A 13,794-nucleotide genomic window follows, 5' to 3' on the forward strand; every position below is an offset into this window, starting at 1 on the left:
CTGAGGATGACATCCCTCTGTTGATAACCCCCCACATGGAAATATAAATAAGGACTATTCCCCAGGTACATGACATTCTTATACAAGGACTTGTTTCTGTGCACCTTGGGTACATGCATATGTGCACATTCTCCAATTAAAAAGGTCTTTCAGTTCTCAGAAATATACAGGTGCCAGTAATTGTGAAAGTAGTGAACGCCCATTTAATAATTTTCCCCCGATATTTTCTCACAAGGTGGTGAACCATTTCCAGCAGTTACATAATGTTTGTCTACCCTGCTCGACTGCCTTCGTTATCAACAACTGGCTTATCTGACGTCATCATAGAGTTCCAGGAATATTGCTGTTCCACCTACAGGTTCCAGATCAGCTAACAAAACACAAATACTGTGACTGTGTGGCTACTCTACAATAAATTAAAGGGGACCCGGGTCAGTTTTGGTACGCGATTGCGCGCACGTCCGAATGTGTGGAGGAAGTGCACGTGTTCCATTGACAGTCTTATGCAAGCCACCATGCATACAGGCAAGATGTCCGAAGCTGCTGCTGTATCAGAGAACAACGGACTAAATGGTAGGTGTCTTCGAAATGCTTGGTTATATATCATTGTCATTCTAATTGTTTATTTGAGAACTTGTCAGATCATTTTAAACTGTATTTTGATACTTTACTATCTGGTTTTGAGAGATAAAACAATCTACTGAGCTTTGGGTTGATTTTCTATGTAGACATGGAAAAGGGTTGGAGGGCTAACATCGTGAACGGTGTGCTATTTCTGTATTGACAGTATCATGGACCAATAGGATTTTAAGAGGCGGTGTAAACTGTATGATTGACCAGCAGTAAACCAATCGTTGATGCACGTGGTGCTGAATAGGCGGGTGATTTTCATGGCAATAAGACATAGAGATAAATGGAGGACTCTTCTTTATCTATGCCATTATAGTTTCTATGACCTCATGGGCAGCGCCATTGAGGCTACAACCCACAGGAACCTCCACCAAGTGGTGGACTACTATGACTACTTTCAAATGGCGGATGCCCTCAATGGCGCTGCCCATGCTAAAATAGAATTCTGGCCACTAGAGGCTTCTATAAATCTCTATGCAACAAGACGCGATGGAAGAAGAAAGAAGTCTGAAAAATCAAATATTGGGTTTGGCCAAATGTTCGGAATTTAAAAATGTTGTAATAGTTCATATACCCAAGTGCTGAGGAAAAAACATTCTGAAAACCTAACGAAATCTACTTTGAAATATTACTTAATTTTTTTTTTAATGCATAATCAGCTAATTTTGCATTGTGTAACAGTGTAATAGCTAGCGTTACTTGTCGTCGATGTAATCAATACACATAGCCTACTGGGCTATTTAATCTGGTTTTGACTAGATGGGATCCAGCTAATGTCAGACAGATGTGACTTTTCGTAGCAGGTTAGGTTAATTAGGAAAGGGGTTAGGGTTAGTTTAAATGCGAAAAAATCTCCCCGACGCGACTCGGAACATGCGACTTTTGACGTCAATTTGACATTAGCTGCATCCCTTCTAGCCATGACCAGTTAATCTGCGAGTGTGAATTTATATGTAGACCAGCAAAGAGTGTCTGCTACACCTACCTCAACACACCTGTCAATGAGGGATTGCTGCACTCGAGAGTCTGGTCAATTTGTATACAGCCTGATACCTAATAGATCATTATAGACTGATCATATTGTATTATTTTCCATGTCATATACCATAGATTTATTACAGATGTATTCACTATATCAGCCCCAAACATACATTTAACACAATTTAATCTTAACATTGCATTGTGATCTTCCTTTGTCAGAGTCTTCTACTCAACTGTGTTTGTCGTTATGAGTGTGTCTATATGGATTTGTCCTGTTAGCACATTGATGGACTATGTAATCAGACTGGAATGGACTGAAGGACGTGTTTATCAGAGTGTCACACATACCATGCCTCTGGAGTAATCACACAGTCAGCTGTGTGTTAACCTGCCTTTATGGGTCTGGGTTTGGATGTGGTGGAGCATTACCAAGCCCTGAAAACCAGGGGGGCTCGTTGACTTGGCGCGCTGATTTATTTATGGACACAGTGGAGAACGTTTTACAGGACACACCAGGGCCAGGAGGGGTGGAGTACGAAAGTGGGGGTGGTGAGGCTGGGGATCAGAAGCTTTTCATTCTGAAGTTTGAGAGTACATCTCGTGTCAGTTACGTGCTAGCTTCTGTGAGGGTCAGAGGGGGAACAGGTTTATTATTGCTAGAGACCGCTTACTCACTCTGCCTAGAAATAAGTGGACACTCATTTTTGATGGGTAATTCTCAGAATTGAGTAACGCTTCCTGTCCACTGAAGTGTCATTGTCTGATAAACGTTGGTACTTATCTCTGCATCTGCACTGTTCTTCAAGTAAATGTGTTTTTGTAAAGAGTAGTTTGTTAAAAGTAGTCCTTGTGCATAGAGTTGTGTGGTTTGTTTGACTTTGCAGTCATTGGTTTTTGTTTGACACATTTTAAGGTGAAAAATCAGTCTCAGAATCACTCTGCTACCGTGGAATTGCCCATCTCACTCCCATCCACACACTAGAAAGTCAGTTGGCTTTACTCTTCTTTTGTGAGTCTTTGGCGCCATTGTTTAGGCTATATATTTTATGGTTAGATCGAACCAGGATCTATATTTCTCTACCTCATTTGTTTGAATATTTTCAGGGTGTCTTCCAAGTTTTTATGCTGTTTCATGGATCCCCCACACCAAGTAAGCCAGGTCTCCAGGAGCTTCATGGGGTTTTGGTGGGCTTTGTTCCTGTGGGGTTCAAGCCAGCTTGACAAGGGGTTGTGGATGGTGGTCAGGTCATAACACTGGGGGCTTCTCTGTGACCTCCTACAACAGCTGATAATGGCTACACGACAGAGAGAGCAGCAGCCAGAACGTTCGGCTCACTACCGGCGCCATGGTAACCTTGTTTAGGCGATGGAGCATAGACAATAGCTGTAGATAGTGGCTCGGCTCACGCCACTGTGTCATCCTTGGGATGAACCTGGGTGCTGAGTCGGGCTTGGGGCAGGGGGGTGGGGACTGCTATCATCCAATGCCTGGCCAGCGAAAACTGTTTGCGCTAGTTACCATAGCCACAAGGTTTAAAATAAATGTCTAGATCATATGTCTAGATCATTTTTTTTTTTAAGGTTAGGATTAGGTGTACGGTTAGCAGTGTGGTTAAGGTTAGGTTTAATAACATTTTAAGAAGAGAAATTGTAGAAATAGGTGGGGTTTATGACTTTGGCTGTGGTAACTAGTGACAACCCAGTGATACTGACTGAGAGGCTAAATCGGCTAGGCTAACTGTCACATGACCAGATTGTTTACTCTCGGCCAAGAGATCATGTGCTCTGCTTGTGAGCTCTAGCTTCCTCGTTTCTGGCAGGATGTGTGATGGAAAATGAGATAGAGATTTGATATGTCTCTATTCCTTTTAAACTTTTGGGTGTAATATTTACTGTTCATTTTTTATTGTTGATTTCACTTTTGTTTGTTATCTATTTCACTTGCATTGGCAATGTAAACATATTTTCCCATGCCAATAAAGCCATTTGAATTCAATTGAGATACTGGATGTCTCTCCAGTGGCAGTATGTGGATATCTCTTGCCCCGCAGCCACTTGCCTACCAATATAGCAGTGGTTTCCCGAAAAAGTTTGAACACACCTACTCATTCCAGAGTTTTTCTTTATTTGTACTATTATCTACATTGTAGAATACAAGGAAAGACATCAAAACTATGAAATAACACATATAGTATCATGTAGTAATCAAAGTCTTAAACGAATCAAATTAGCCACCCTTTGCATTTGACAGCTTTGTACACTCTTGGAATTCTCTCTGTCCTACATTCAACATACTCTTGAAAGTTGTAATAGTGGATGCACAAGGTGCAATTTTGAAATTGGGTATTGCATCATCAGTTCCTCTTGTCATGTTAGTCAGATGCAGACCTTAGAGAGCTATTTATAACTTGTCAGAAATGTCCAAATCAACTAGCTCATGTCAGCTAATGTTGTTTTGCCCATAGATTTTTGTTATCCAAATATTACATGAATACACATTAGACATGTCAAAATGTATAGAATTGCAAGAAAAGTATCTTTAAAACTGCAACATTTTCTCTGCAAAATGTGTAGAATTGCAGGAAATAAGCTTTAAACCTGCAAAACCAGTTTGTGTCATGAATAGTGTCTGTGCCCATAGAAATAGATGTGGCGCGCGCACGCTCAGGGGGGGGGGCATGGGATGTTCCCCAATGCTGGAAGGGGGGCCCGGGTGCAAAAGTTTGGGAACCTCTGCAATAGAGGACCACGATCAAAACAAGTCTTTGACTTGTGTGTATAATCTTTGGCAATTGTGGTACATGTATTGGTTGCCTGATGTGGCTTCTTTATGTATTTCAAATTTCCAAATCAAAACTCGTGTCAGTGTTACTCTGAAGAGTTTGTATCCTAGCTGTTATTGGCACTCTCCCCTGTAGCCAGTCTCTGCCTGTGCTCATGTAGGAGCATGATCAGCTGGCTTGTATATCACAGCAGGGACTGTAAAAACTGTCATCACACAGAGGTATTTACTGCCCTTTCACCATGCAGTAAATAGACACAAGACCGGCTTAGGGAGAGTTAAACTTCCTTGGTTGTGTGTTTCTGCCAGACTTTCTGTCTGTCTAGCTCAGCGTTCAACACAGTGCCCTCCAAGCTCAGGACCTTGGGACTAAAAACCTCTCTTGGCAACTGGATCCTGGACTTCCTGACAGCCGCCCCCAGGTGGTGAGAGTAGGCAACAACACACCCCCCACACTGACCCTCAACTCGGGTGTGTGTGTAGTTTCCTCCTGTACTCCCTGTTTACCCACAACTGAGTGGCCGTGCACGACCCCAACACCATCATTAAGTTGGCTGACAACACGACGGTGGTATGCTGATCACCGATGACAATGAGGCAGCCAATAGGGAGGAGGTCAGTGAGGTGGTGTGGTGCCAGGACAAAAACCTCTACCTGAATGTCAGCAAGACAAAGGAGCTGATCGTGGACTACCGGAAACGGAGGGCCGAGCACACCCCCATCCACATCGACAGGACTGTAGTGGAGCAGGTCGAGTGCTTCAAGTGCCTCTGTGTCCACATCCCTAAGGAATTATCATGGTCGAAACAAACCAACACAATAGTAAAGAAGTTACGACAACACCTCTTCCCCTTCAGGAGACTGAAAATATTTGGCATGGGCCATCAGATCTTCAAAGTTTTATAGCTGCACAATTGAGAGCATCTTGATTGGCTGCCTCACCGCTTGGTATGGCAACTGCTTGGCATCCGACTGCAAGGTGCTACAGAGGGTAGAGCGTACTGTATATAGCTGCCCAGACTGCATTGATCCTTTTTGCGCTAACTCTTTTGACCCATCACATACGCTGCTGCTACTGTTTATGATGTATCCTGTTGCCTAGTCACTTTACCCCTACCTTTATGTACATATCCACCTCAATTGCCTCTGACCCCTGCACATCGACTCAGTACTGGTACCCCGTGTAATATAGTCAAGTTATAGTTACTCATTGTGTATTTATTCTTTGTGTCATAGTTTTTTTTATTTTAATTGTTCTATTTTTCTCTCTACCTTGTTGGGAAGGGAGAGTAAGCATTTCACTGTTAGTAAAGTCGTTGTTTATAAAACGTGACAAATAAAATGTTGTTTGATCTTTATCCCCTTCATCTTCCCTTGTCTACATTGTCTTTTGAATGTTTGTTTTTTTTAATCAGAAAAAAACATCAATGTTTTTCTTATAATTTTTTGTTCAGCATACAGGCACAATGTCCCAAGGTCTGCTCTAACAGAAACCATAGTAATAACATCAACAATGAGATACAAAAACAAACCAAAGTTGCTCTCTAGAGCTCAATGGGGATACATTTGCTTATTCTCCCCTTAGTTCGGAATGGAACCAATGTCATGTGTACCATGTGTGCTTGTCCTCAGGGTCCTGGGTGGAGTTGGAGATGAACAGAGCTGCGGTCACAACTGCAGCGAGATTGTCCCAGTCTGCCTCCGCCGTAGGCCAGGCTCTGGAGCTGCTCCCCCTGCCCCAGGTGGAGGAGGAGGTGGAGTCCATGGTGGGGGGACTGGAGCACGTGCCCTCCTCATCCTCCATCCATAATGGAGACATGGAGAGGATTCTACTGGACGCTCAGCATGAATCCAGCCGGAGCAACTCTTCCTGTGACAGGTAGGGGGCAGAGTACAGTTCGAATCTTGGCCTTGGAAAACTAGGTAGATCATTACCCCCCCCTGTTGAGGTCCTTTCGTGTTAATTCATTCTGTGTCCCCGGTCCAAAATTAATACATCCATAATAATACATATATTATCACCTAATGTTGTGTTAGATCTTTTTATCAACTTAAGTTCTTGTGAACATTACAAGTTTTGAACTTCTATTTGCTATTTATGGCCTGTAGGCCTCGTTGACCTGAGCTCATACAACTCGTTTTTGAGTCAAAAAAAGCATAATGTATGGATTATTTTAACAATAACAAATACTCAAATGAAACATATTGTGCTATTTATCACAGACTACTTTGTGTCAAAGTTGAACAAGGACTCTTTCCTCACCAGTATCATGATCAAAGATATGATCAAAAACCTCACATACAGTATATCGTTTGGTCATTGTGCTGCACAGAATGAAAAGCTTTTATATTCCAGAGCTGCAAGAAAAGTTCTATATATTATTGAAACAATGTTGCGATTGTTTGTGAGAATGCCAACAGGTGTGGTGCCTGTGGGGGAAAGATTATATTGGGGAAAGGTTCCCTTGGGGTTTGCCATGGAAACCAAGAAGGGGTGTGTGTGTGTGTGCGTGCTCAAACACACATGCATGTGGGGGTCTGGGAGAGGAAGTGTGTCCATCTGATGAATGGGCATGTGCCTGAACTCAATTTTAAACACTAATTCTAGTCTCACCCATTCATTTCTAATGACAGGTCATTTTTGACCGGGAACAACACAGGTGTACAAAAGTTAAATAAAACACTCAAAATGTTATGAAAGTCATCAAAATGTATTTTGTGTGTTCAGATGCCCCATGTGGACAAAGTCATGGAACCTTATGACAATCAGATTAAATTAACTACATTTTTCAGAGAGAACTTGTAAATCGGTCCAATTCGACCGGAACACAGCAGGAGGATTAAAAATATGTTGATTTCACTGATGAGGTCACGTACTAGCCCAAAATGAATGTGATTTAATATCTAAATTCATGTAGTACGAAGTGTGCTGTGATGGCGATGTAAATACAATCGATTTACAATAGGAAACACCATCCTCATCAGCTGTGTGTGCACAAGGTGATGTTCCCCACCAAACTTAAATCCAGTCACACTGTGTGCTTTCCATTTCTGACCCATGAGGCTGCCTGCCATAAACCCAGGCTTATCTGATCACCCAGAGTCAGTCAGCTGTCAATGAGTCACCTGACCATGTTTACCAGGTGTGTTTCTACAACAGCTTACTGCGGAAGCTCACAGATAGACAGACTCATCCAGACTCATCCATCCACTTTGAGGTTGCAGGCTGAGAGGCAAAGTGAGATCCTAATAGAGGCAAGATCTGCATGCACATTTGGCCATTAGAGATCAAATCTCTCTAGTAATATGTTGGGAATTTGAACATGCCCCAAAACTTCAACCTGATTACTGCCTACATTCTCCTTCACCAAGGGAGAAAAGACTTGGAGTGCAGTGATTGGCTGTAACAGTTTGTTATTTTGTTGTTTGATCCTCCCTACAGTCCTCCCCGGCCTCATAGTCCCCAGGAGGATGATCATGATGGACAGATCATATTTGATGTGGACGTGAGCAGCAGGAGAGACAGCCAAGTAAGAGTTATTGCTCAGTCTGCCTGAGCTGCCTATGTCACTTGTCTGTTTCCATGGCAATATAACCTGCTGCTTCCCTCACTCTCTGTATCCATGTGAATGACAACCATAGCATTTGTTACTATTTGTGATGGCGGCACGAAACCCCGACCCGGTGGGTTTGACTCCATGGGCATGGCAGTAGCCACAGCTTCAGGTTCCATTGCAGTTACACACACACACACACACACACACACACACTGTCAGTGGATGACATGGAAAAGCCACACTCTTGTCTGTTGATGAATGGAGACTTGACTCTATGTGCCTGTAACCATGGCAGCCTCACACACAGGGTTTATTGTAAGGTCTGTATTGTATGGGTGATCAGTCATATAGTCTTAGTGGCTCAACCTAGGATGAGTTGGATGGGCTTGTTGATTTGTCTTAAATCAGTGTCCTAATGCTCTGCGTGTGTTCCTGTGCAGTCAGAGGAGGATGCCCTGGAGAAGGAGAGGGACATGGATATCCTCATGAAGGACTCCGACTGGGTAGCAGACTGGTCCAGTCGGCCCGAGAACATTCCCCCTAAGTGAGTGATGTACACAGCCTATTGCTCCTAAAACATACAAGTCTTAGTGTATCTGGTCTCCTTGGTAAATCCTAGTGTGTTTGCATTATACTACTTAGACTGAACATTTTGACATGATGAAGAGAAGATGAATTATACTGTTATGGACAGCTTTGGTTTTTCGTTGCAGAGTGAATGGTAAACTTGATGATGATGTTGACGTTACTGTATGGTAACTATAATGTGTTGTTGCCTGTAGGGAGTTCCATTTCCGCCACCCCCGGCGTTCAGATACACTCAGCATGAGAAATACAAGGGCGATGAAGAAAGGAGGCGTCTTCTCTTCAGAGTTCCTCAAAGTGTTCATCCCCTCGCTGTTACTGTCACACATCCTGGTTCTGGGGCTGGGGTAAGAGAACACATAGGACACTATTTGGCCATCAACCTCAGCTAGGCAATCATTTCAGTGATAAATGTGATGTCACTTTTTTTATGGTAGTGAAAAAGCCGAGTGATGACATTTATATGGAATGTTTGTTTCAACCCATCAATGGGTCTGCCTGCAGAATAACATGTTCCATTATTTAGCCGTGAACTGGCCAAGTAAACACTCTATTCATAGATGAATGTAGACAAACACAGCAATTCCCAAATATAATCTCATGAACAGCTTTTAATTTCCTTTTGTTACAGTTAACATAAAATTAGAAAACTACAATCCGATCCCATATAGAATGTGGTTAGGAAAATTGAGAGGACTGTTCTGTTTACTGGAAATCAGATACCCATAGAACAGAACTGCATGTACAGAAAATGATGAAACAATATATTATGAACTCTGTCTCATACCTGCTCTCACACACACACACACACACACACACACACACTTCCATGCAGTTTTCTGTATAGACCAGCAGAGGGTGTGTGGCAGCAGCAGACAGTGGAAAGCTGCAATGTTCCAACCCTGTTTATGTCTGTGTCTGGCTGGTAAAACAGCTGCTGCTGACATGGATATACACCTGCACCACACCCTTAACACACACTTTATGACAGCATACATTATACATTACATGACAGGGGCACACTCCATCTGTCACTTATCAACCTACTAGTTAACGACTCCGGGTGTAACTGCCCTCTCCCTCTCTCCCCCTTCAGGGTGTACATTGGGAAGAGGTTGACCACGCCCCCTACCAGCTCTTTCTGAGCGGGAAACTGAAGAAGTGCCTGAGGAATGGCTGTAAATTTTGGGGGGAAATGTTGCTGTTTTGCAAAGAATGCCCATCTCTCCTCAAACTTTCCTTCTCTCCCTTACCCCTCTTTCTCTCTCTCTCTCTCTCTCTCTCTGTGCTTTTCCCACCTGTCAAAGCATTTCCTCTTCCTGTATCCTGCGCAGACCTGAGATGTGCTGTTCTCAGGACAGATGCGTTGCCCTTTCTCTTATTTTACCCCCTGCCCCCCTTTCTATCAGTCATTTTCTGACTGCTTCCAGAGTGAGGCCATAATTCCCCTTTGCTCCTGTTTGGGTGGGTATTTTGGGAAGCGACAAAGCGTAAAACCAAACCTAACTCTTCTACACACTCGCTCCAGCACTCTGTCATTGCCTGGTTGTACGAGAGAGAGCTGTCTGCCCTACAGATTTTGAAGATAGAAGTAGCCCAAGATCGTGCCACCTACAACGGTGGTTGGGTGAAACTCTCAAACCCTGAACTGGTCCAACCAAATTCAGAAAGAAAGAAGCTAACCTGAAGATGTGAGCATGCCTTTGAAAGTAATCATTATGTTGAGAAGTAGAAACACATTTGACTATAGTTATGGTATTTTCCTATAAATGTATTTCACCAACAGTGGTGTATTGATAATGAAGCCTGGGTTTTGATTATGAAGGGTGTTACCATAGTGGCCATCTCAAACCCACAACCACCTGACGCTGTGCACTGGAGGGAATCTGCTTGGCCTGCCAGATGAGATGTCTACAAGACCTATGGTATCGGGAATATATCTACACCTTGATGGAAAATATCATATTTACACATGTATCCAGTTGTTAATCATTATAAAAATGTCTGTCATTTTCAAATGCATTTTAAACCATTTTCAAAACTGACATGAATGACTGGAAAATGATGGATATGTTCCTCCTATTAAATGTAAACTGACACAGTTGTTTTGTGGGTGGAAGTTGGGTAGCCACACTGGGGTGGTGTGTTTGTTCTGTTGCGTGTCATTCTCTTGTTTGTCTGTTTTGGAGTGCTCTACCACATATCATGGGCCTAGTTATTTAGGCCTGGTTCACTGGGTAGACCTCTGATATGCCTGCACAACTGTGACAGGTCAACTTCCCACCTTACACACCTGTACAACATACATGCATACACTTAAGAACAAGCTCATGCGGGTTGTTAGTCCAGCTGGAGAGAGATAAACCCTGATGTTTCACCACACTGATAGCAGGAGCTGGAATGAAGTCCAGATGCAGAATTGTTCGAGAGGCACAACCCCACGTCCAAACGTAAGCATGCTCTGACTGTCACGGCGACCTATCTCATAGTGCTCCAAGATGGACAGCAGTATTTTTCAAAGTTGACACAATGTGCTGTTTGTACTAACTCCACCATTGGACCTTGCTGAGCTCAACCTCTTGTATACAGTATCTTATTTTTATCTCCCTCTACACAACTGCCAAAAAGGAACTGAGGTCCACCTCGAAACTGAACTGTTCTGAGTAACCACGTGCCTCACCTCTGTTCCCAAGCCTCCATTGTGGTTCTTTTGGGCTCACTGTCTGCCTGTGATCAGACTTTGAGAGGCTAGTCCATGGCATGTTTTTAAGAGTGTTGTTGTTTTGTTTTCCTCAATGAGTTTTATTGTCTGTATTGTTGTGACATTGGAGTCTGAATAGACAGAGCATGAGGTGTAGCTGTGATGAGATGGAACTACAGGGATTTAATGAAGATTTATGTTAGAAAGACAGGATGTTAGAAAGACACCTTGCAAGGCCCAAAAGGAAAAGGAATGTGTAGAAATGGTTCCCCTCAGATTGCTATGGTAACAATAGTTATTATCATGCACATCCTTTTGATTTCATTTGATGTTTTTTCCCCTCATTGGAAAATGTAAAAAATAATTTCTCAATAAAATTCCCTGAATCAAGCTGAATTGTTGCTATGGATTCTTTTGTGATTGATCAACGACACTGAACAAAAATATAAACGCAACATGACAATTTCAACGATTTTACAGAGTTACAGTTCATATAAAGAAAAAGAAAATCTGTCAATTGAAATAAATTCAATGGGCCCTCATCAATGGATTTCACATGAAGCTGCAGGGGTGTGGCCATGGGTGAGTCTGGAAGGGCATAGGCCCACCAACTTGGGAGCCAGGCCCAACCAATCAGAATTAGTTTTTCCCCACAAAAGGGCTTTATTTCAGACAGAAATACTCCTCAGTTTCATCAGGTGGCTGGTCTCATACAATCCTGCGGGTGAAAAAGCTGGATGTGGAGGTCCTTGGCTGGCGTGGTTACACGTGGTCTGCGGTTGTGAGGCCAGTTGGACATACTGCCAAATTCTCTACAATTGTGTAGGGGGCGGCATATGGTAGAGAAATTAACCACTCAATGATCTGTGGTTCCTTTCCTGCAATTCCTGCAGTCAGCATGCCAATTGCATGCTCCCTCAAAACTTGAGACATCTTTGGCGTTGTTGCGTTGTGTGACAAAACTGCACCTTTTTGAGTGGTCTTTTATTGTCCCCAGCACAAGGTGAACCTGTGTAATGATCATGCTGTTTGATCAACTTTTTGATATGCCACACCTGTCAGGTGGATGGATTATCTTGGCAAAGGAGAAATGTTCACTAACAGGGATGTAAACCAATTTGTGCACAGCATTTGAGATAAATAAGCATTGTGTGCATATGGAAAATGTTTGGGATCTTTTATTTCAGCTCATGAAACATTGGCTCAACACTTGTAGCGTTTATATTTTTTGTTCTTTTTTGTTCAAACTTAAATTCATCATCTCACTATTGTCATGGTTTTGGTATTTTCCTAAACAACTATTGTGGTCAGAAGGAAATTTGGGGAATGCATTGGAGAGACACCCCTTTCAGCTCCTAACCAGGTTCCAGCCAGAGCCCATTCCTGCTTTGCTTCAGATAAAATCCAACAGGTAGAGGCAGGGTGATATAGCTGCTAGCCAGTCCTCATACCTCAGCCTATAACACTCAGTCAGTTGTCATATTCCAGAGCCTTCATTTGGAACTGGTCAGGCATACACAACATCAAATGTTTAGCAGAGTGCGCACCTGCAATGGAGCTCGTCATGTCTCTCCCTGAATGTCACAGGCCTGGTTCTGCTGACTGGAACCTCTGTCTCTTCCTGGACATTGTCCCTCTGTCTTTATGTAAGTGCATGGAGTCAACACTGACAACACTGTGTTGTTGCTTCTAACATGATTTTGGATTTCTTTTTAAGCTCTTCAACTGGAAAGTAACCACCCCCCTCTCTCTTTCGCACGCACACTCACTCACATCCTGTTACTAAACTGATTAGGTTCAAATTATCAATCAGTGAAACCCCTTTTAGTGGCCTCTGGCTTTCTGTAGCACAGCACAGATATGCTGTAGAGGTCTCACCAACCACTGGTGAACAACACCTGCTCTTTCTATGACATAGAAAGGGGATACCTATTCAGTTGTCCAACTGAATGTATTCAACTGAAATGTGTATTCCGCATTTAACCCAAACCCTCTGAATCAGAGAGGTGCGGAGGGCTGCCTTGATCGACATCCACGTCTCCAGCTCCTGGGGAACAGTGGGTTAACTGCCTTTCTTAGGGGCAGAACAACATTTTTTACCTTGTCAGCTCAGGGATTCGATCCAGCATCCTTCCTGTTACTGGCCCAACGCTCTAACCACTAGGCTACCTGCCGCCCCATAGATTGACCAGGTGAAAGCTAAGATCCCTTATTCATGTAACCTGATAAATCCACTTCAATCAGTGCAGATGAAAGGGAGGAGACAGGTTAAAGAAGGATTTTTGACGCCTTGAGACAATTGAGACATCAAATCAAATCACCTTACAGTGAAATGCTTACTTACAGGCTCTAACCAATAGTGCAAAAAAAGGTATTAGGTGAACAATAGGTAGGTAAAGAAATAAAACAACATTAAAAAGACAGTAGCAAGGCTATAAAAGTAGCGAGGCTATAAAAGTAGCGAGCCTATGTACAGACACCGGTTAGTCAGGTTGATTGAGGTAGTATGTACATGTAGATATGGATAAACTGACTATGCATATATGATGGACAGAGAG

The 13,794-nt window shown here is 42.9% G+C and overlaps 1 protein-coding gene across 1 annotated transcript; it reads left to right on the forward strand.

The window, feature by feature from the left end:
- The first annotated feature begins 296 nt into the window (after positions 1 to 296).
- On the forward strand, positions 297 to 11,626 carry LOC135544397 (BCL2/adenovirus E1B 19 kDa protein-interacting protein 3-like). Its single transcript, XM_064971965.1, has 6 exons — positions 297 to 573; positions 6,026 to 6,272; positions 7,836 to 7,923; positions 8,391 to 8,494; positions 8,733 to 8,882; positions 9,632 to 11,626. Exons 1-6 carry the CDS (start codon positions 504 to 506, stop codon positions 9,678 to 9,680), a joined length of 708 nt encoding a protein of 235 aa, XP_064828037.1. The 5' UTR covers positions 297 to 503; the 3' UTR covers positions 9,681 to 11,626.
- The last annotated feature ends 2,168 nt before the right edge of the window (positions 11,627 to 13,794 follow it).

Source organism: Oncorhynchus masou, chromosome 8 (assembly GCF_036934945.1).
Source record: "Oncorhynchus masou masou isolate Uvic2021 chromosome 8, UVic_Omas_1.1, whole genome shotgun sequence".
NCBI classification, from domain to species: domain Eukaryota; kingdom Metazoa; phylum Chordata; class Actinopteri; order Salmoniformes; family Salmonidae; genus Oncorhynchus; species Oncorhynchus masou.